This window comes from Puccinia triticina, chromosome 12A (genome assembly GCF_026914185.1).
Source record: "Puccinia triticina chromosome 12A, complete sequence".
NCBI classification, from domain to species: domain Eukaryota; kingdom Fungi; phylum Basidiomycota; class Pucciniomycetes; order Pucciniales; family Pucciniaceae; genus Puccinia; species Puccinia triticina.
The window spans coordinates 5,464,180-5,484,503 of record NC_070569.1 but is presented as its reverse complement, the minus strand read 5'-3'; the positions used below and the strand labels follow the sequence as shown (position 1 = coordinate 5,484,503).

The 20,324-nt window shown below is 44.3% G+C and overlaps 3 protein-coding genes across 3 annotated transcripts; all 3 read right to left on the bottom strand.

The window, feature by feature from the left end:
- Window positions 1–11,468: 11,468 nt before the first annotated feature.
- On the bottom strand, window positions 11,469–12,113 carry PtA15_12A535 (uncharacterized protein; the record flags this gene model as incomplete). The annotated part of the gene is made up of 4 exons (XM_053162154.1): window positions 11,469–11,561; window positions 11,625–11,767; window positions 11,829–11,905; window positions 11,974–12,113. The coding sequence occupies 4 exons, from the start codon at window positions 12,111–12,113 to the stop codon at window positions 11,469–11,471; spliced, it is 453 nt and encodes a 150-aa protein (XP_053026100.1).
- Window positions 12,114–15,283: 3,170 nt separating this feature from the next.
- PtA15_12A534 (uncharacterized protein) lies at window positions 15,284–15,993 on the bottom strand (the record flags this gene model as incomplete). Its single annotated transcript, XM_053162153.1, has 3 exons — window positions 15,284–15,358; window positions 15,480–15,842; window positions 15,925–15,993. The coding sequence occupies 3 exons, from the start codon at window positions 15,991–15,993 to the stop codon at window positions 15,284–15,286; spliced, it is 507 nt and encodes a 168-aa protein (XP_053026099.1).
- Window positions 15,994–16,088: 95 nt separating this feature from the next.
- On the bottom strand, window positions 16,089–16,562 carry PtA15_12A533 (uncharacterized protein; the record flags this gene model as incomplete). Its single annotated transcript, XM_053162152.1, has 1 exon — window positions 16,089–16,562. The coding sequence occupies one exon, from the start codon at window positions 16,560–16,562 to the stop codon at window positions 16,089–16,091; it is 474 nt and encodes a 157-aa protein (XP_053026098.1).
- Between the last annotated feature and the right edge of the window lie 3,762 nt (window positions 16,563–20,324).

Here is a 20,324-nt window from a genome sequence, read left to right as displayed (position 1 = left end):
CAAGGGGCAGGCGCAGGAAGATCTGAAGCTTTGAATGCACCTTGCGCATGAACTGCTGTCACGGGAACTCTTCCGTCCGGCTGCAGGCACATGCCACCACTCTCCTGCTTGGTCCGGAGAGCTGACCACTTGTGTTCCCATTCCTTTGTTGTAAACAGTCTGAAGTACTAATATGGGGCCCTGACCGGGTTCCTCTTCTTCTTCCAGAGCTTTGTTTTTTGATGTCAAGAGGTCCTTCCTTCCCAACAGCGAGTCCTCTTGCGGCCTTGGAGGAGTCATTGAAGAATTTCAGGACAGTTGAGTCTTGGGAGTCCAGCTTCTTAGGCGGGGGCCCGAGGGAGGAGCTCTTAGCTGGAGGAAGGTTGCTGAAGACCTGCTTGGAATGGTGTGCCTTGTGTTAGATTATGAATATCCGCCTGCAAATCATTTTGAATATTCAAGACTCATCCAATTCTCACTCGCATCCGCAACATACCGAGTATAAACCTAACCTAGTTGAAAATTCCCCCGCACTCAAAAGGAAGCACACCCGGCCACACTTGCTAGTCTTTTTCTTCACGCGCAATATCAAAAACAAACTCAAGTGAAGAAAAAGGCTAATTGTCTTTTGCGCGTCCTTCCCATAACCCAATCAACCAAACCCCAAACATCAATCTGCATCGCCGCAGGTGTGTAGTCAAGAGTCGTAGTCGTTGTCATTCCTGAGCTTGTCACTCAGATCAATTCTTAAATCATCTTATTCAGGTGTGTAGTCAAGAGTCGTAGTCGTTGTCATTCCTGAGCTTGTCACTCAGATCAATTCTTAAATCATCTTATTCAGGTGTCAAGGAATTCTTTGAATTATTACATGGTAGCGAGAGATCAAAATGGCCGAACGAAACCCAACCGAACAAGCCTGACTCCTGAGTCTTCAAAAGATTGCAGCTAAGAATGCCGCAACACGCGGTGGACTAGTTCTAGGCGCAGAGCAAGCGCATGCGTTTGCTATGTCATCGACACTCCATAAAATCAAAGGAATCGAAGATCTCACGGACAACAACTATGCTTCTTGGTCCAAACAGGTCAGAGGCGCGTTGGATGTCATCTCATTCGAACCCTTTCTTAAAGACATATACTATGAAGACATGACAATCGCACCCGAAATCAACGACATCAATCGAAAATGTCTGCTAGAGTTCCTCTTCTCACGAATGGACGAAACAAACTCAACCAGATTTCGTTCAGCTCTCCTAGACGTGGAAATTCCAATGGTCCAAGAATTTATCAAGCCGTCAGATGAAGAACTCGAGGAAGATCCCGATGCGCAAGCCAGACCAGGAAAAATGGTTCCAGAAATCATGCGTGGACCAGCTCACCTCTGGAACTTAGCTAAAGATTTTCACCAAGCGGACAACGAAGCAAACCTTTACCTAATTCGGGTTAAAATTGACAAATTTAAACAAGACTACAAGACCTCTCTATCTGATCATATCGACAACTTCATCAAGCTCAAGAACAAATTCCTGAACCGAGGAGGAACAATTGATGAATCTAATATAGGACAAAAACTACTCCATTCCCTCCACAGTTCACATATTCGACAAGTGCTTCACATCCTCAACACTGTGAAGCCGATCAACAGCCGATCAGTTATTGCACCACTCAAACAATATGAAGATGAGAATGAAGAATTCGAGCTCGACTCAAACGACAAATTGACTAGCGGAATCAGCAGCCTGAAACTCGCCGGGAACACTTACAAAGCCAATGCCAACAAGCCCAAATGCACGCCAACCACATGTGTCGGACCACACCCAGCAACTAAGTGTTTTAAACGCCCTGAGAACGCTCATGCGCAACGCGAATGGTTTGAATCACGCGGATTGAACCCACCTAAAAACAGGGCCAATCTTGCTAGATCCTCTGAGCAACCGGAGATAACGACTCCTTCCGCTCCTATCACAGCAAGCCACACCAGCACCGACACAGCTCCAAGAAAGAAGAACTACGTCTTCATTGCTCACGGCGACGAAGCAAATCTTGTCAATCCCAAGTTTGAAGCTATATGGGATTCCGGCGCGTCCAGTCATATGTTCAATGACTACGCCTTTTTCCATCATATCAAAAACAACTCTCAAGTTCAAGACTCGATAATGACAGCAGGAGCCGAAGAACTGAAAGTCGAAGCTAGTGGCGACGTCATCATCAAAGGAGTGACCATTGATCAATTCACCCTTAGAAATTCTTTATTCATTCCGTCGCTAATAAATAACCTCATCGCCGCCGGTGCCCTCAAGCAGAAAGGTGCCACCGAAGTTCAAAATCCCAATGACCCGACCAAATTCATAATTGCTTTTGACGATGAAACCTTTCTCCGTGGACGATACGTGAATAACCTTATGGTGGTCAAAATCGAACCGATCACAATCGATTAGGACATCTCAATCCGGTGTATCTCAAGAAAACCCTCGAGAGTCATGCGAAGGAGAATTTGAATTGTGAAACTTGTAAATTGAGCAAATCCACTTGACTTCCATTCTCCGGCACTAAGCCTTACTCTCAGAATCCCCTAGAAAACATCCACATTGATCTCAGCGGTATAATCCGAGCACCTTGTATCTTCAATCACTCTTATTTCATGTTGATAATTGATGAATATACTCGCATGTCATTCATCTTCTTCTTAAAAACTAAAACAAAAGAAGAAGTCTTTCAAGCAATAAATTCATTCATCCTAAGAGCCAAAAGACATTGTGAGAGAAAAGTCAAAATGATAACAACAGACGGGGGAAGTGAATTCATAAACTCCCTACTCCTCCCGTTCTGCGAATCACTCGGAATTGTCAAAAACACCACGGCACCGTACACTCCAGAGCAAAACGGCCTCGTCAAACGTTTCATGTGGACCATATCCACTAAAGCTAGGGCCCTTCTTCTACAGAGCGGTGTACCAACTCGATACTGGAGTCTCCCATGTGATGCCGCCGTGTTCATTCAAAATCGAATCTTCAATTGTTCAAGAAATGGGATGCCGGAATGCGCATACGAACTCTGGTATGGACACAAACCCAATCTCAATTACATTCGGACTTTTGGATGCCTGGCGTATATCCACAACCGGAAAGAAACCGTGGACAACAAATTCAGCCCAACTTCTTGGAAAGGCTTCCTAGTGGGTTTTGACGAATTCAATCAAAACTACTTGATTTTTGATTACTCCAACCACCAAATCATCAACACACATGAGGTTTCTTTCGATGAACAACATTTTCCTGAGCGCGGAGACGTTGATCCTGACAAATTCTTGATAGAGCCCGAGATTGAAGATGCCCATGAAGCACCTAAACAACCAGACATCAATGATGAATCTTCTTCCTGCACCGACGATTCCGACTCAGACTCTTCCATCCAAGCACCAGTCACAGCCGCACCAGAAGCACCAGCCCTCAAAATCAGTGTAATCCCTCCTAAACCGCCGATAAATCACCCTGATCACCCAAACTATGTCCGTCGATCCACCCGAATTAGCCAATTGCCAAACCGCGCATACCTTGCAGCCGATCAGAAGAAGCTCCCCGATGACAAGTTCTCTGACCCAAAGTTTGAACCGAGAAAATTCAATGAAATCCAATTCTCCGAGTTTAAAGACAAGTGGCTTGAAGCATGCCATAAGGAGGTCGACAGGGTGAAATCTAAACGGGTTTATAGTCTGACATGCCAACCCAAAAATCGCAAGGTGATCAAGGGCCGTTGGGTTTTCAAAGTCAAGACGTTACCTGACGGATCCATTTCAAAATACAAAGCCCGATTCTTTGCAAAAGGCTATACCCAGGAGGAGGGTGTCAACTATGATCAGACGTTTTCTCCCACCGGCAAACCCGCTTCCCTCAGGCTAATCGTTGCCCTGGCAGCTCAAAAGAACTGGGCTATTGAACGAATGGATGCCGTCACCGCTTTCCTTAACAGTGATCTTGAAGAGGAAATCTATCTCGAACAACCTGAAGGTTTCAAACAGGGCGGAAAGGACAAAGTTTGGCGGCTCCACAAATCTATATACGGATTAAAACAATCCGCTCGTCTATGGCACCTTGAAGTCAAGAGATACCTTCAGACAATCGGCTTCCAGAAAACCGAAGCTGACTCGTGTGTCTTCTTTCAATGTCGCAATGAAAAACAAAGCATCATTTGCCTACACGTTGATGATATGATTATAACCGGTGATGAAATATCGAGCGTCAAGAGTGAAATAAAGCAAATATGGGCGATGGAAGATCTTGGTACAGCAAAATTCGCGGTAGGGATTGAAATTGAACGCGACATCGACGGGAATTATTCACTTCATCAGGCAGGTATGATCAGCCATGTCCTTGAAAAGTTTAACATGACTAGTTGCCGTCCCGCAAGTACCCCATTCGGATACAGCGTGAAACTAACCAAGTCAACAGATGAAGATTTGCTTGCCTTCACGAGTCAAAACCAGAGATACCGTAAGGCGGTCGGATCACTAATGTACATCGCAATTTGTACGCGGCCGGACATCAGCTTTGCTGTAGGAGTACTGTCACGATTTCTTGAAAAACCAAATCAGCAACATTGGGACTCTTTCATCCACGTGCTTCGATACCTCAAGACAACAATCAACCTGGCAATTCAATACAAATCTGATCGATCACCCAACTTATCTGCTAATCCAAGCTGGACTTTTCCCACCGTCGCCAGCGATGCGGACTGGGCAGGGGACAAATCGACTCTGCGCTCCACAACAGGCTATGGGTTTAAGCTCTTGGACGGTGCCATAAGCTGGCGTAGCCGTCTTCAACCGACTGTTGCTCTCTCCTCGACGGAGGCTGAATACCAGGCAATCACTGAGGCGGGCCAAGAAGCCCTCTGGCTCTCCAAATTAATGAAGGAACTTCGTATGCCTATCCTTACTCCGCTCGAATTAATTTGCGATAACTTAAGCGCAATACATCTAGCCCAAAACCCGGTTCATCACGGCCGGGTCAAGCATGTTGCCATTGAACATCACTGGATACGGGAACACGTTCAAGCCGGGACGTTCAAAATGAAGCACGCATACACCTCAAACATGATAGCTGACATTCTGACTAAAAATCTTGGCAAAGCTTCTTTCTTGAAGTTCCGGAGCATGATTGGATTGTCAAATGCCGTTCGAATTGAGGGGGACTGTTAGATTATGAATATCCGCCTGCAAATCATTTTGAATATTCAAGACTCATCCAATTCTCACTCGCATCCGCAACATACCGAGTATAAACCTAACCTAGTTGAAAATTCCCCCGCACTCAAAAGGAAGCACACCCGGCCACACTTGCTAGTCTTTTTCTTCACGCGCAATATCAAAAACAAACTCAAGTGAAGAAAAAGGCTAGTAAGTACCATCCTCAAAATCCAACCCAAAGTCAAACTCAAGCTAAATGTTGTTCGTTACTCTTCATTATCTTCTTCCACTCTATCCATCCAATTCAGATTGTCTTTCGCGCGTCCTTCCCATAACCCAATCAACCAAACCCCAAACATCAATCTGCATCGCCGCAGGTATGCCTGCCATCTTTCCCACTATTTAATTGTTTTTCCTATCATTGTTAATCTTTTCTTTTTCTGTTTCGTCAAATCCCAGGTGTGTAGTCAAGAGTCGTAGTCGTTGTCATTCCTGAGCTTGTCACTCAGATCAATTCTTAAATCATCTTATTCAGGTTCGCCATCATCACTATTTTTCATTATCATTTGTTATTTCTTGTCTCTTTCTTTTTTCTTCACGCGCAATGTCAAAAACAAACTCAAGTGAAGAAAAAGGCTAATTGTCTTTCGCGCGTCCTTCCCATAACCCAATCAACCAAACCCCAAACATCAATCTGCATCGCCGCAGGTGTGTAGTCAAGAGTCGTAGTCGTTGTCATTCCTGAGCTTGTCACTCAGATCAATTCTTAAATCATCTTATTCAGGTGTGTAGTCAAGAGTCGTAGTCGTTGTCATTCCTGAGCTTGTCACTCAGATCAATTCTTAAATCATCTTATTCAGGTGTCAAGGAATTCTTTGAATTATTACACCTTGCTGTCGGAGTACCACATCCATTCGGGCGCAGGGAGGACCGCCCGCGCGGATCCTTGGCGGGAAGCGCTCTGCGGGGTCGTCAGTGCGCCTGCTTCGGGGCGGAGATGCTCGTGCAGTCGTGGTGTGACCTGGTGCAAAGATGGGCCGTCCCTGTGCGGCGAGTGATGGCGCCTTGTCTTCTGCTGCGTCTTCCGTGGAGATTGTGAGTGCACGCCCTTCGTCGACACGGGCTAGACGCGCTCTAGCGACTTGGACGGCTCTCGATTGGTGCTTCGTGCTCGGCTCCTGCTTCGCCGAATCGCCTGTGCTCTTCCAGTCGTTGGGGCCAGTCGGCTCGACTCTCTTCTGCTTAGCCGAACATGAATGTTTCCTCCTCCCGGGCCAAGAAGGGCTTGATGGGAACGGTCGGAGTGTGACGGTACAATGCGGAAGCCTGTAAACACACCGATGAGACTGCCGCTCCTGCTGCTGTGTATACTGACGTGCCATAAACGGTCCTGAATTGCTCACCTGTTTTTACTTCTCATCAAGGATATTGCACGCTCCCATCGTTGTATAATCTCCCTTGAAGGCTATCCACGCTTGGCATTCTTGGTCAATCTGCGTGCGTCTTTCTGAGACTGTGACACACCATCCTTGGTTGTTGGTTACTCAAGCGCGGAGGGTCCAAAGAAGAAGGAGGGTTGGGGAAAGCCAGTGCATTCTAGGGGGATGGTGTCGGGCGCTTGGCTTGTGGGTGGGTGGTCAGGTTGGACGGATGAGCTAAGCTGCTCGGTAAGACTGGCGAACTGAGCCAGGAAGGAAGTGCGTGCATGGCAAGCTGCACTCTGAAATCCAATATGTATACTTGACTGGATCGGGGCCTCGAATGAGTCGGCCTTGTGAGTTCTTGGCCAGCCGGGCCTGGGTAGCTTATAAATCTGGTGACCATGTCCAAATCAGATACACATGTACATAAATATAATTGTTGGATTTGTGTGTATTTATGGTGTTCAAAGTTGGTTTGCATAATTTTATGCATGCATAAATCATAAAATCATAAAAATATTTTGGTTAGGAAATTTTGTATTACATAATCAGACAGTCATATCCCCTGCAAAAAAGATTTTATGATTTTATGATTTATGCATGCATAAAATTATGCAAACCAACTTTGAAGACCATAATTGCACGGAGGTTACCACCCGAGCGCGTTGATAGACCTTTGCACAGGCTGAGGTGGGCAGGTTATGCAAGTGATGGTTGTGGCGCGGGGTTGGCCCAGCAATGGGATGACGAGCTTGATGTGGTGCCTTGGTAAGAGCTGTTAAGCTTGTACAAGATGACAACAGTGGCGGTGGCGGTTTTGTAAATGCAATGGAACATGCGCAACGGTTACAGTGGCGAGCAATACCACCCAAGGCAGTGGGAACGGGTGTATGGTTGGTGGTGGCGGGTGATTGGGGAGCAGCAATAGCAGGGCATTGGAGACGAGCAGATGTGGCTGGGGTCAAGTGCTTGTGGGGGATCCTCCGGAAAACTTATTTAAGGAGTGCTGTTCCATGAGGTTGTCCCCCCAGGGGCTCCGGTTTCGTCCTACCCCCTCCCTGGGAGCCCACTAATCACTTGATTAGGGCCTTCCTGGAATACTCTAACAACCGGCCCACTTTTGCTTGTTGCTGCGGCACAGCTGGAGGGTCATCCATAGGGCCTTCGGGTCTTTGGGGATTTTCAACTTGTGCCTGTGTTTAATTGTTGTGTGTGCTATTTTTTGTTGTAGCTTTGTAAAAAAAACACCCCAAAACTTAGATCCAAGAGTCTAGGATTCTGTGGATTTAAGAAAGTGGGATTTAAATAGCTTAATTCAGGAAGATTGTGCCACACTAAATTAATAGTGTATCTCCTAGAGCTTATTTACAGGAGGGCAGCCTTTCAAGCACCCGTGTAAATTGTCAAATCCTGTGATAGTTTGCATCTCCCCTCCAAGCTCTGCTTACGCCTTGCGTGAGAGTTCAACAGCGGGGTCTCCCGTACCCTCTGTTTAGAGGCTTAGTTAAGCTAGGGTTGGGTTGAGTTTGGGTCATGTGACTCTCTCAAATTGTGCCCAAAACCTAGCTTAACAAAGCCTTGCGAGCACTTGCTGGCGAGAGCCATGCGCGAAGTGCAGGCCAGGCTTATACCCAAGACGACGGAGCTCGCGCGTGAGAATCAAATTTTGAGAGAGAATTCACCAGGGGAGTTTGCTAGGCACTCCCATGCGAGTGCCATTGCAGATGTTTTTTCTACAACTGTGCCTAATCTTTTCTGGAGCCATCCCATAACATTCACTGAATACAATCTGATATAGCTGAAATATTGAGGAATTGTTTTGAATATCAACTTCAAAGCAACTGGATATCCAGCTGAATTATATCAGGTAGCAGTGTTGAATTCTTCCACAATTCATTTACAACTATACCCAAGGAAACATTGCAGCAGGGAATTTTGGCTGGGAATTGAGTGCATGGTAAATTAAAAATGGATTCCCGGTTCAGGTGGACGTGGTACTCCTCCAAGTGCAGACATTCAGCCCACTTTGGAGCCCAGTGGCATTATTTCAATCCCAGGAGATGGTTATTTTGACCAAACACACACTGAAACAAAACATAATAAGATTCTGGGTGATTTTAATATGAGTAAGCCAATCATTTCCACTTTCTGTGGTTAAGGCTTGTTCCACCAATACTGGGCTGCTGTAGGACCAAGCATGTGCTGTGCTGATGCCCATCTTGTTTCAATGGTTACAATTAAAATTATAACACTTCAACGCAATTTTTAGTACTCCAAGAGTTCAATAAAAAATCATAATCAATTCAGATACTCATACTTATCCGTATTTGTGTGTGTTTAAAGCCACCTCAATTTTTTCATTTATTCCATTTCAAATTTGGGAAAGAAACCTATCAATGCTTGGTTTTCAAAAAAGAAACAGTGGTGCAAAGTGTCCATCATGTATAGAACATGGGCTCTCAGTGTCATCCTATTCCATACATGTGATTTTGTTCATTTTTACAATAGAAATGCAAAGGCTGAGTCTTATAACACTTCAGATAAAAAGTGGCACATGTGATTTTGTAACATTGGAGGATGCCATGACCACCCTGCTTCATTCTTGTGAAGAAGTTTGAAAGAAATTAATTTCCTTGGTGATTTTTAATTTCTGTCCAGTGTCATGAGGCTGAAAACTGTGGCAGAGAGGAGCAGAAATCCTGAAGACAGATGGAAGCCCCACATGGGACTCGGGAGGTATTACATTGAACACACACAGAAAAAATTACCAGCTGGGTCCTGCCAAATGATTCTCTGATTCTCAGAATCTGGCAATGCAATGTGAATTTGTTTGAAGCACAATTTTTTTGTTTGTAAATTTTAACAACAAATGAATCAATATTAAGTTTTTTGCAAAATTATTGCCACATGTGGGCATGTGCTGGGGATTAAAGCCATCAATTCAAATAGTCTTAGTTTTTCAGTACTTTTAAGCTTGATGACTGAAATACTCAGTGAAAGATGAAGTGGTGATAGTTTGAAGAAGATTTCAACAAAAAAATGTAAAAAAAAAAATGGCAACAACACATTCAAAGCATGAAAAAGATACTAGAAAACCAAAATACAGGGATATGACTTTAGGCCTTGGCAAGTTTTTTTTAGCATCTTCAATCCGAACTGTTTGGCCTGCTATGCGGAGCTGGTTTGCAGTGGTTTGCTGGTTAATATATGCAATAACAGCATTTGACATTTTTTCAGACATCTGACAAGAGAAACCAACCCGTGTATACTTTCCAGATTTAGAAACTCCATCCAAAGTCTGATGTACTTCTTTGTTGGACCGGAACACACACATTGTGACACCCACAACCTCGTTCAAATCTAGATAGACCTGAAAATCGCGGAATTTAAACTGCCCTCCGACCATGTCAAATCCCTCGTCGGCCAAAATTGGAGTGTCCTCGTCCAACGTCTGAGGATTGAATATTGGAATCCAGCATACAAGGGTCCAGTTGTTCACATCGGTGTCCATATGGGGTTCGTTGAAAAAGTTGTTCATGGTGAATGTGAAGAAAGATGCAAAGTTGAACATGCTGTATGGTGTTGGATATTCCATATGGGCCATTGAGGGTAGCTTGTTTTCGGTAAGCGCTTTATGATACTGGTCAAAAACGTTTGGAGCCAGTTTTTTCAATTGAGTTGCGATCCATTCATTAGCCTCACAAAAAGCAGTAGCCTTGTCTTCAGCGTTGTATAGAGCTTTTTGCATCATAGCAACCAGTCGAGCGACACAAAAATATTGTCCAAATCCTTCTTTTTGTTTTGAGCATTTTCGCCAACTGCAGGCCCACATTTCACCACCCATATGGGGTCTGTTGTTGTGGACTTTTTCAACATAGTTGGTTTGATTGAGGAAAAAACAAACTAACTTTTTGTCAGCTGGCTACTATGGCAGAGCCACCGTGACATAGAAATAATACAAATAAAACCATAAAAAGTAGTGTTACATATGAAAGAGACATTATTACTCTTACATATGTAAAACTACGCAAAAAACATTAAATACATATATAAAAAATTAATTACTCAGCTTTATGTAATTAATATGTGAAATATTATAGAAGATTCTTATTCTACGGGTAAAATAACCTAGGGTACCTCACTTACAAGTACCCTTAATTATTATCCCTTCCTTGTGTAAACTAACTTCAAAGTTTGCGCAAGTGCATCACGCCCCGCGTGGATGCACTTGTATGCACATATATATACAAGTACATATATTTACACCCATTTTCAGTGACGTAACTGAGGTGTTGTGTATAGTTTAAAAGATGGCTTTATTTGTTGCGTGGCGCACCCAAGCCCGCGTGCTCTGTTGCCTAGAGCTCAAGCCCGCGCTCCTAGTGTACATATATGCATAATGCATAAACTAGCCCGCAACCAAAGCGCTCAGGTTACCAGTAAGTAAGAATGGGCCAGAATACACCCCAATAGCAATATTACATGTGTTACTAGAGGCCAAGGCGGCTGCGCCGCTGCAGGGCCCAAAAACCTATGTCAAATTCCTAAGGGCCCACCCACACCACTTCTCCTTTGGCATATTCATTCCCTCCCAGTCACCTCCAAATTAGGCTTCATATTATCTCATAGGAATTCATGAATTTTGATTGGAGGACTTCTGGTTGGCTAAAATTCTAAATCTAAAGGGAATAGCTAAATCTTACTTGCTTGTTAAAATTGCTCAAGATCACGTTTTCACCAGAAAACAAGTTTTTGGTGCCTTGATCTCAATCAATCAATATATTTAGGCAATGGTAACTCTGACAAGTGCTGAGTTCAGTAAAGAAATAGTCAAATTTGAGAATAGCTTTCCAAAAAGAAAACCAGCAGGCGTACTTGAACGTCCATTAGTTGGCCAGCTCGCCCAGCAGGGTGCCGAGACAGACGATCGCAAAGCCCAGCCACAAACCCCACACGAGTCCGCACAGGATGATGACGATCTGATATTTGTCTAGTGGTCAGTTTGTTTGTAAGCAGTGTGGGTGGGTGTGGGCGGGGCGTACCTCGTGGCCGAAGAGAGGCGGGAAGGAGATGATGAAGAGCACGGCGACCGGGATCAGCCAGCCCACCTCGACGCCGTTGATTTTGAGGTTGCGCATCGAGAGGACGAACGGGTGCAGGGCGATGACGATCTGGTGGTGGTAAACTGTTGCACGAGGGGCTGTCAGCTTTGTTGTTTCCGGCGGGGGCTGGGAGAGGGACTCAACTGGCGACGACGGCGATGGCGATGAGCAGGAGGACGAGGAAGACATAGTACTTGATCCAGTCTTTGCGCAGGAAGTTACTGCAGCACTCCGGGCATGTCAGTCTCGCTTCGGCAGGATTGAGGGTGTGTGTGTGTGGGGTGTTTACTTTACAGAGAGGGGCCCGAATGCGGTGTGGAAAGTCCTGTGGCGGAAGGACGAGCTGGTTTTGGAGAGTGAGGAGTCGGAGGCGGCGCTCTTGGAGTCGGGGAGGGTGGGCGGCGGGTAGTGCTGGGCTGGATGGCTCATCTGCGTTCGTTTTGGGGGTCGTTGGGGGTGGAGTGTGCTAGCTCGGGGTGGGTCTTGTCATTGTTCTGGCTGCTTTCGGTTTTCGAGGTGGTTGGTGGTGCCGAAAAGGGCAGTGCTGGGCAGGAACGGGCTGCTCAGCGCGAAGGCCGGCTGGCGGGGGACAGCGGCGATGGTGGAGGGTTTAGGCTTGAGTTTCTGGCGTGGTTGAATTTCAAATGCTCGCGTGGCCCACCGCATCGTTCAGTTGTGGTGGTGGTGGGTGGGTCGGGACTGAAAGGCAGAAAAAAAACATAGAAAGGGCTCAGTGGTGGTGCTGACCGTTGTGAGGGTAATGATGAGTCACGAGACGTACTTACTGCTTCTGAGGCGCGTGTTGCATGTAGGTGAGATTCGGTGAGCGTTGAAAATGGCAAGTTGGCACGCAGGTCGGACCAACGGAAGAGTATCGTGGCGGTGGCCATAGTTGCCAAGGCATGGCAGTGTCGACACTAACAAATGAGGGTGCTGGCGGATTTTGGACTGTGTATGACCACATATCTATAAAAGACGGCTGTGTTGGGCTTGATGAATCCCCAGGGCGTCCTCTGCCGCTGCACTTCCAGCGTGTGGTTCGTCCTCAACCCCCTCCGCTGTTGCACTTGCACAGTTTGAGGGGCTCTACTCAGTGGCCCCCCTTTGCATAATGCCTTCAATGCGGCGCGCTGGGGGCCATCCACCCACTATTTTAAACCCTGCTAGACAGGGATGGATAGTGGGTCCAGTTTGTGGGTTTTGGATTTTGTGTTGAGAAGCCTTGTTTATGTGATCTGTTTTTTGGAAAGGGGGAACCCTTGCATTTTTTTTTTGTAATTTGGTTAATTTGTAGGGGGAACCCTTGATCTTTGTTTCTGTGTTTCTCTGTCTTTAGTAAACTTGGATATGTCTTGTACACATGTAATTAATCACCAAACAAGATGTAATTACCACGTCATTCAATGTCAAAACATTCTAGATGGAAAAAGGCTCTTGCAACGTGCACAGGAGACACTAGAAAGCGCCCCAGCTTCTCCCAAGCCTCACTACGTGTAAATTACAACTGTAGTAAATATGTAGAAGGGGTCAAATGAACTGGAGCACTTAATAAGCGCCTCCAGAACATGTATGAAGCACTGCTTGCACGTGTACAAGTACACAGAAGCCAGTTCTAGTACCTTCTGTGACACATTTCCACGGAAATGAGCGTCACAGAACCCCCAAACCAGCCCCCATGACGCGTAAGGCTTGTGTAAAACCACGCAGAACCTCTGTAAAAGGCTCTTGGCAACCCTTGTATTCAAGCCCCAAAGTCCCACGACCCACAGCGCCTTGTAGCGCAACCAAATTGCCTCAGAATGCGCCCACAAGTGTCCCCCTGTCCCCTGGGCGCCCCTGGAGGCCTGCCTAGGCTATAAAAATGGCCCTTTCTCCGCCCAAAAGGAGATTCCCCAGCTTTACATTACCTATTAGAATTTTACCCGCCTTCAACAGCCTCATTAGCCTGTGATTTGCCAGGTAAAATACCTACTTTCGTGATTTTTAGCCCCAATTTCCGCCCTGAAGCTGCCCAGTAACCACCCTGCCCTCAAGATTACCTCCTCTGAGCGCCTCCAACTGCCCAACTTCACGCCTGAAGAACCTCAAGTGCCTCTAGGGTCTTATACTAGTAAGTTTAAGCCCCTTCTCTTGAGATTCTCCGCTATTTCTTTCTGGGATTTAAACCACACCTGTTTACAGGCCCCAGTTCTTCATTCTAGAGGGATTAAACACCCCTGATTTATCAGGCCCCTCTTAAAATTAATTATATTCATTTTATTACGTCAAATTGGCCCAAATTGGCCCAAATTGCCTTATTTCTTACGCCATAATTCCCAACAATTACGTTGGAATTATCCCTTATAACCTTGTCTTAGAGTTTTATAACTCTAATCTTTAGCTTTGCACCACGTGTAGCTAGAAGGATAATATCCTTGACATCACGTAGGCTGACACTTTTCCCAACCTTGAATTTCTTCAGCTGATATTTTGGAGAAAGGCATCACAGTAAATTTGCAGAAGGCTGGCTGGTTTCGTGGCGCAATGATACAGGTGCCGTGAGAAAGACGGTGATATGAAGCCAGAAGGGTTGCTTGAGAGGTGAGGATTTCACTGGGATTTGGATCGTGTTGTCGCTTTGGGGGAACAAAGTAATAGTGGATTGATTTATCGTCCACAGGAGGAGCTGCTGCTTGAATTACTTCATCAACATTCGTTTCTTGATCTGATTGATTGTTGTGTTTGGTATTAACAAAAGGTTCATTTGCTTTAGCACAAAATCTTGCATATTGCTTGACAGCTCTGCCCCGGCGAATCCGTTTTCTTGATCTGAAACCAATTGGTAGAGATAGATGATCAGTACTCAGGAAGGAAAAGCATATTAAGGTATTGTTTGGAAAGTGGAAGGGGGAGGGTGCAAATGAGGCTTGCTCCAACTTAAACCTTTCACAGAAATAGAAAAAAAAGGGCAAAGTTGGCTGGGTGCAAATGAGGCTTGCTCCTACAGCAAAAATCTTGGTAGAAATGAAATATCAAAAGAAAGATTTAAATTGGACGCTGGCTGGGTGCAAATGAGGCTTGCTCCAACAGCATAAATGAGGTTGTCTGGGTGCAAATGATGCTTGCTCCAGCAGGACAAACCTCAATAAAGATGAATGATAAAAAAATGAAGATAAATTCACGGTTGGCTGGGTGCAAATGATGCTTGCTCCAACAGCATAAACCTTGTAATAAAAGAAAAGAGAAAAAATAACCAATATCTGAAAAGAACAAAACATACCCAGGTTGGGTATCCTCTTTTGCTTCAACGGTCAACTCACGGCAAGAAAGGGAAGAATTCTCATGCTTGCCAGTATTGTTCGAGCATTTTGGGTCAGGAATAGCGGTGGAGTGAATCGGATTTGATTGATAGAGGGATGCCGCAGAAAACGTTCGTTTATGAGAGGGTGACCCAAGTTGTATTGGGGCTTGGATTTGCGGGGCAAGATGATGAGGAAAAAATTCATTTGGATATGGTGTAGTGGTCGCTAGAGGCCCAGGTGCCACATGTGGAAATTGATGACTACCAGTTGGTCGAGCTTCTGAGTGGTGAAGGTTGTTTACAAAACCATGCGGCTGGCCTAGCAAGGGGTTTGAGTTAGGTTGGTCAGGTTGGCGTTGGTGAATACTAGTGGCTTCACGAGCTCGGTCACTTGCTGAAAACGATCCAAAATTGTGGTAAGTCTGTAAAGGAGGCACAGTAAAAATGCCATGAGTTTGCTTGGCTTCTAATTCAAGCCATTTTCAAGCAATTCATTTGTCTGAAGAATTGCTTACCGATGGTGAAAAACTGTGGCAAAAATTATCATAAAGATAATTTGACGAGGAAATGGCGCGAGAAGGAGGAGAGGACTGAGATTCAGGGCCTAAGGGGTTTGCTTGGCTTTCAGAGAATAAAAAATCAATTGAAGGATAAACAGGGTGGGTTGGATGCATAAAAAGCCAATCGTTTTGAAGATTTGGCTGGGTAGGAAGATTTCTCGGTGTTGATGATCCAGGAAACGGAGGTCCATAAGGACTGTTGGCTTCTAATGGGTGGCTGTAGGCATCACTTCGAGGGGTCCGAGGCTGTAAAAGCAACTCATTCAGTTGCCTGAAGCTTTCCTGCTGTCGGAACGATGCTCGTTGGTTGGGGCGCATCTGTGAAGACAACAGTAAAAATTCAGGTTAGATTCAGTGAATTCCGAGCATAAGATAGATAAGACAAGAATCTAATTAGCACATTTTTGTATTGATGGTTCATTCGATTGTTCAATTGATTTGCTTGAGAATGGCTTCGTCGCTGTGCCATTGATCGATGTGGCAGGAATGCTGGATCCACTGTTGTTCTAGAATACTGCTCGCGTCCGCGATATCCTAATCTATTACTGCTGGGTGCCCTACCATTCACAATTGATTAAAGCAGTGGATCGACCAGTAATAAGTCAAGAAAATGGCATTTGGCGATCTGATGAAAGCAAGAAGGTAAGACATACCTGCATCGGCATCCCGAAGAAGGTGTGCATCACTGGAGACCGAGGGAGCTGTGTGTGAGTTGGTATTAGTCGCTGATTTTTCATAGCAATTGATTCTGCCTGTATACATGTGGAGAAAAAGATTCATCATCAGTTTATTGATTTGAAGAGGGTTCCGAATGGGATTTGAACCTGGAATTGAACAGTTTTCCTGTGGTACTTGAGGGAATCGCGATTTGTGGGACATGGCTGAGCTTGAAGCGAAGAGAGGGGGACTGAGCTGGTTGCGACCTATCCTGTTCCGAGCGAGGTGAGTTTCACCTGAGTCCAGTGTCTCAGCGGGTTGGGCAGGGGTTTTGGGAGGGTTCACACAAAAAAATCTGTAACATGTATCAGGACCCTTCATCGGGTCAAATTTTGCAGAAACAGCAGTGAAATGGAAGTTGGATTGCAACAAGAAAAAAGATGAAGTTGAAAATCATGAAATCTATTGAATTTCCACACAAATTTTAAGATTGGACTAGCCCAGGTCAACTTAAGTTGGTGTTTGGAATCAGGTAATCGATTTAGGATCTCAGGAGAGCTCCTTTAGGCTATCCTGAGATTCAATTCCAAGGCAAAGGCTTCACGGAAAAGGAAGACTAAAATTATTTATATTAAGTTAGATGAGTCATGAAAAAGGCCAGGCTTGTGAAAAATAAAAGACAGCCCAAGTGGCAAGTTTGGATATTAATTATTTGAGGTCAGGGGTGTATTGAACAATTTTGAATGATTATTCATCAGTGTTCTATATCCACATGAAAATGAATGTTATGATTTCATTGGATTGAGGAATTTAACAAATCTGAAATTGAAGCTTCAATTTGAATCAAGTGATACTCTCAAGAAAGGAAATTCATGTATTTTTCTGACATGTAAGAAGACACAGTTTCATTAATTTTTGGGTTTGTAGATCTTATGAATTAGAACAAACATTTGCCATCCATCTAGAAATCAAACAAGGTCTCTGGGGTGGTTTGATTCTGAAGTTCTCATGCAACAATTGATATAAAGCCTACAAAATCTTCAGAATCAGTTGAAAAATATTTCATGGGGAAATACAATCCTATTCGGTGAGAAAAAAATGAGATTCAGAGATTTATATCAAACTTGATTCCAATTTGGACCAGAAGTTTTTGCAAAAAGGTTAGACAAAAATGAGAAGAATTTTATTTCTCTTTATGTCGACCACATTCACCAAGATACCTCTTCTTGAAATGACCAGTGTTTATATGTGGGCAGAGGACAAATTTTGACATATGTTTCAGATTGATTGTAAACAGTTCCTTCCTGGATTTCTTACCCCTAATTCTTTCCCACTGCAGTTGTGACTTATGCTCTTGTGACACAAATTCTCTGCAAAATCAAAAATTTCTTAATTCAAGTTTGAATGAGGTCTCCTGTTGATGCGGTTGTGTTGCGCCCTCACTTGTCTCAGATTAAGTTTTATGAAAAAAGGGATTGGGGATGGACTCTATTTCTTCTTATTTTTGAAGATATGAAATAAAATCCTCCTTGAATTCACAAGAAATTTATCCGATTCCTGGGGTGTGAAGTTGAAAGTGATAAGAAATGGATGTTTTTTTTTTTGTTTTTTGTGGGAAATGCGCATAAAACAAGGGAAATTTCTGCATGTTTTTGATCATAAATTCCTCCCAGTGATATTGATTGAACTGAATAGATGATCCAAATTAGAAATGATATATAAAATGGAAATCTTCTGTGCCACAATAATTCACTGTTAACCATATAAATCAGAACAATGAAGGTGATAGATCCAACAAACTCTAAATTACTGCCAACCAATCATGAAAGGCGTGCAGTTTGGGATGTAGCTTTATTGCTGGCAGGAAACAAAATGACCAGTGCAGGAGCACATGTATGATTGCTTTTGACCAGAACGTACGGGCGTACGTTTGGGAAGAAAGACAACGATGTTGAGTTTGGGGTGACCATGCCCCACCATTGAGACATGTATTTTTATTTTGTTGGTCCACCCAAACGTACGCGCGTACGTTTTGGCAAAGGTTATTTTTTCCAGCATTCAAAGAAATGAAGGAGAACTATTGAAGCAGCTGCTCAAAGATAAGTCATGATAAGTCCATCAAGGAAAGAGGTGGAATCCCAATATTGCAATGAGATATTTAGTCTGTTGGTTGATCCTGTTCACCTTCCAGCGACTACATATACCAAAAAAACATGATGCCAAATTAATGAATTCAAGTGGTGCTCCCAGCTGACTTTTCGTAATTTAGACAGTTGTTTATTTGGTATTTTTTTGGGCCTAGTGCGGATTTGGATTAACGTAATAAAACAGTTAATTGTTTGTTTGGTTTTTTGTAATTGTAATTGAAGGGAGCTTTGATATTGGTAAAAGGGTATTTTTTGAGTGCGGGGAAGACAGATTTTGCAGCTTGCCATCAACAAAAAACAAACAAAGGAAATTGAGATCCCTTTGAAAATGCTAACATGAAAGGGGAGTGCAGATTGCATCGAGTTCTTGAGTAGTAATGAGTACCGAGGCAATATAGCCACACGCAGCATAAGAACACCTCTGCTATGGAGACATTTATCCCACATAGCTTTCATCTATCACCTGATTATTCTCATTGTCTCATCCCATCAACTTGAATTAGAAAAGTGATATCCACATATTGTTCCACAAAATGTTAGAGGTTATTGGGAATATCCATATGTGCTTAACTGAAATTCCGTCAATATGTCAAATCGGCCATGACATACATATGAACAATTGTATTTCAAGTCCTAGAATAATTCAAGATCTACCAGAAGACGAAACTGCTAGATTCCATGTGGTGCTCAAGACATCAGATTCCATCTTTCCCTCAATCATGTTGGAGTACGATACTCAAATATTCATCTCTGGACACCTTTCCATCCCCTCAACTTCTGGTTGTCCAACGATTGAAGTTCCACCTGGAAAATGGATGGCACACAAGGGGCAGCTTGATCCTGTGGAGACGTGGCTCGGGGACTCGGTGAGATATGGGTAATGGTGATGATCTATGCAGATGATGTGGCTCCAGCGGAGGAGACTATGTCTCCTCCGCAGCAGAGAGCCGCAGCCGGGAAGACTGTGACCCAAGTCACAACAGCCCCCCCTCGGCAAGGCTCTAAGAAACCTACCACCAAGAAAAGGCTGCATCTACATACAAGTAAATCAAGAATAAAAAAGAGATAAAACTAAAAAAAAGCCAAGAGATTGGAAAAAACATGGAAGAAACTAGTAATCATCATCATAATATTCTAAATCTCCTCCATCATCATACACATCACAACTAGCATCATAGTCTACTTGTTGATCATTAAAATTGTCTACTTGATCATTGGTGTAATTGTCATTATCTACATTAGTGCAATCATTGAGACTTGAGTTGTAGTAATTGTCATAGTAGTTGTTGTTGTCAGGGTTGTATTCAATGTTATTTTCAAAGTCAGGTTGATCAGAATAGTATGGATTGTGATATTCAGTAGACGGGCATGGGGATTGTTGATGCGGAGAGGGAAGTTCAGGGACATGATCCAAATGGAATGGGGGAAGATCATCGAGGGGGTTGCTGTGCAGGTGTGAATCATTCCGAGGTTGATCATAAGGGCCAACATCGTACAGGCTGTGGTTGTTGAGGCGGTGATTGTATAGGTTGGAAACAGGCCGTCCGGGATTTTGTGAGTTGCGATTGTTCAGGTTGGAATCGGGCTGGCGGGCATCTTGAAGGTAGTGGTTGTTCAGCCGAGCTGGTCGATGACGGGTACTCATCAGTCTTGGAGCTTTGTTTTCAGAGGCGCTGTCATCATCTCGCAAATTGAGTCTAGCGAGACGGACAGATCGGTAGGGTATACGGCGTCGGGTTGATATCAATGATCAACGTTGTAACAGCTGCGCTGCTTTTAGCGCAGCGAAGCGGTTAGCGCAGCGGTTTTTTGTGCCGCTGCGCTAAACGCTGCGCGCAGCGGCCAGACCGCTGCGCTAACCGCTTTTTGTTTTCCTGGAAAAAAAAAGATAATTTTAGCGCGCTGAAAAAAGCGGTCACATAGCGCTGAACCGCTGCGCTTCAGCAGTAGCGCAGCGGTTTGAAAAAGAAGAAAGAAAATGGTCTAAATCATGTTA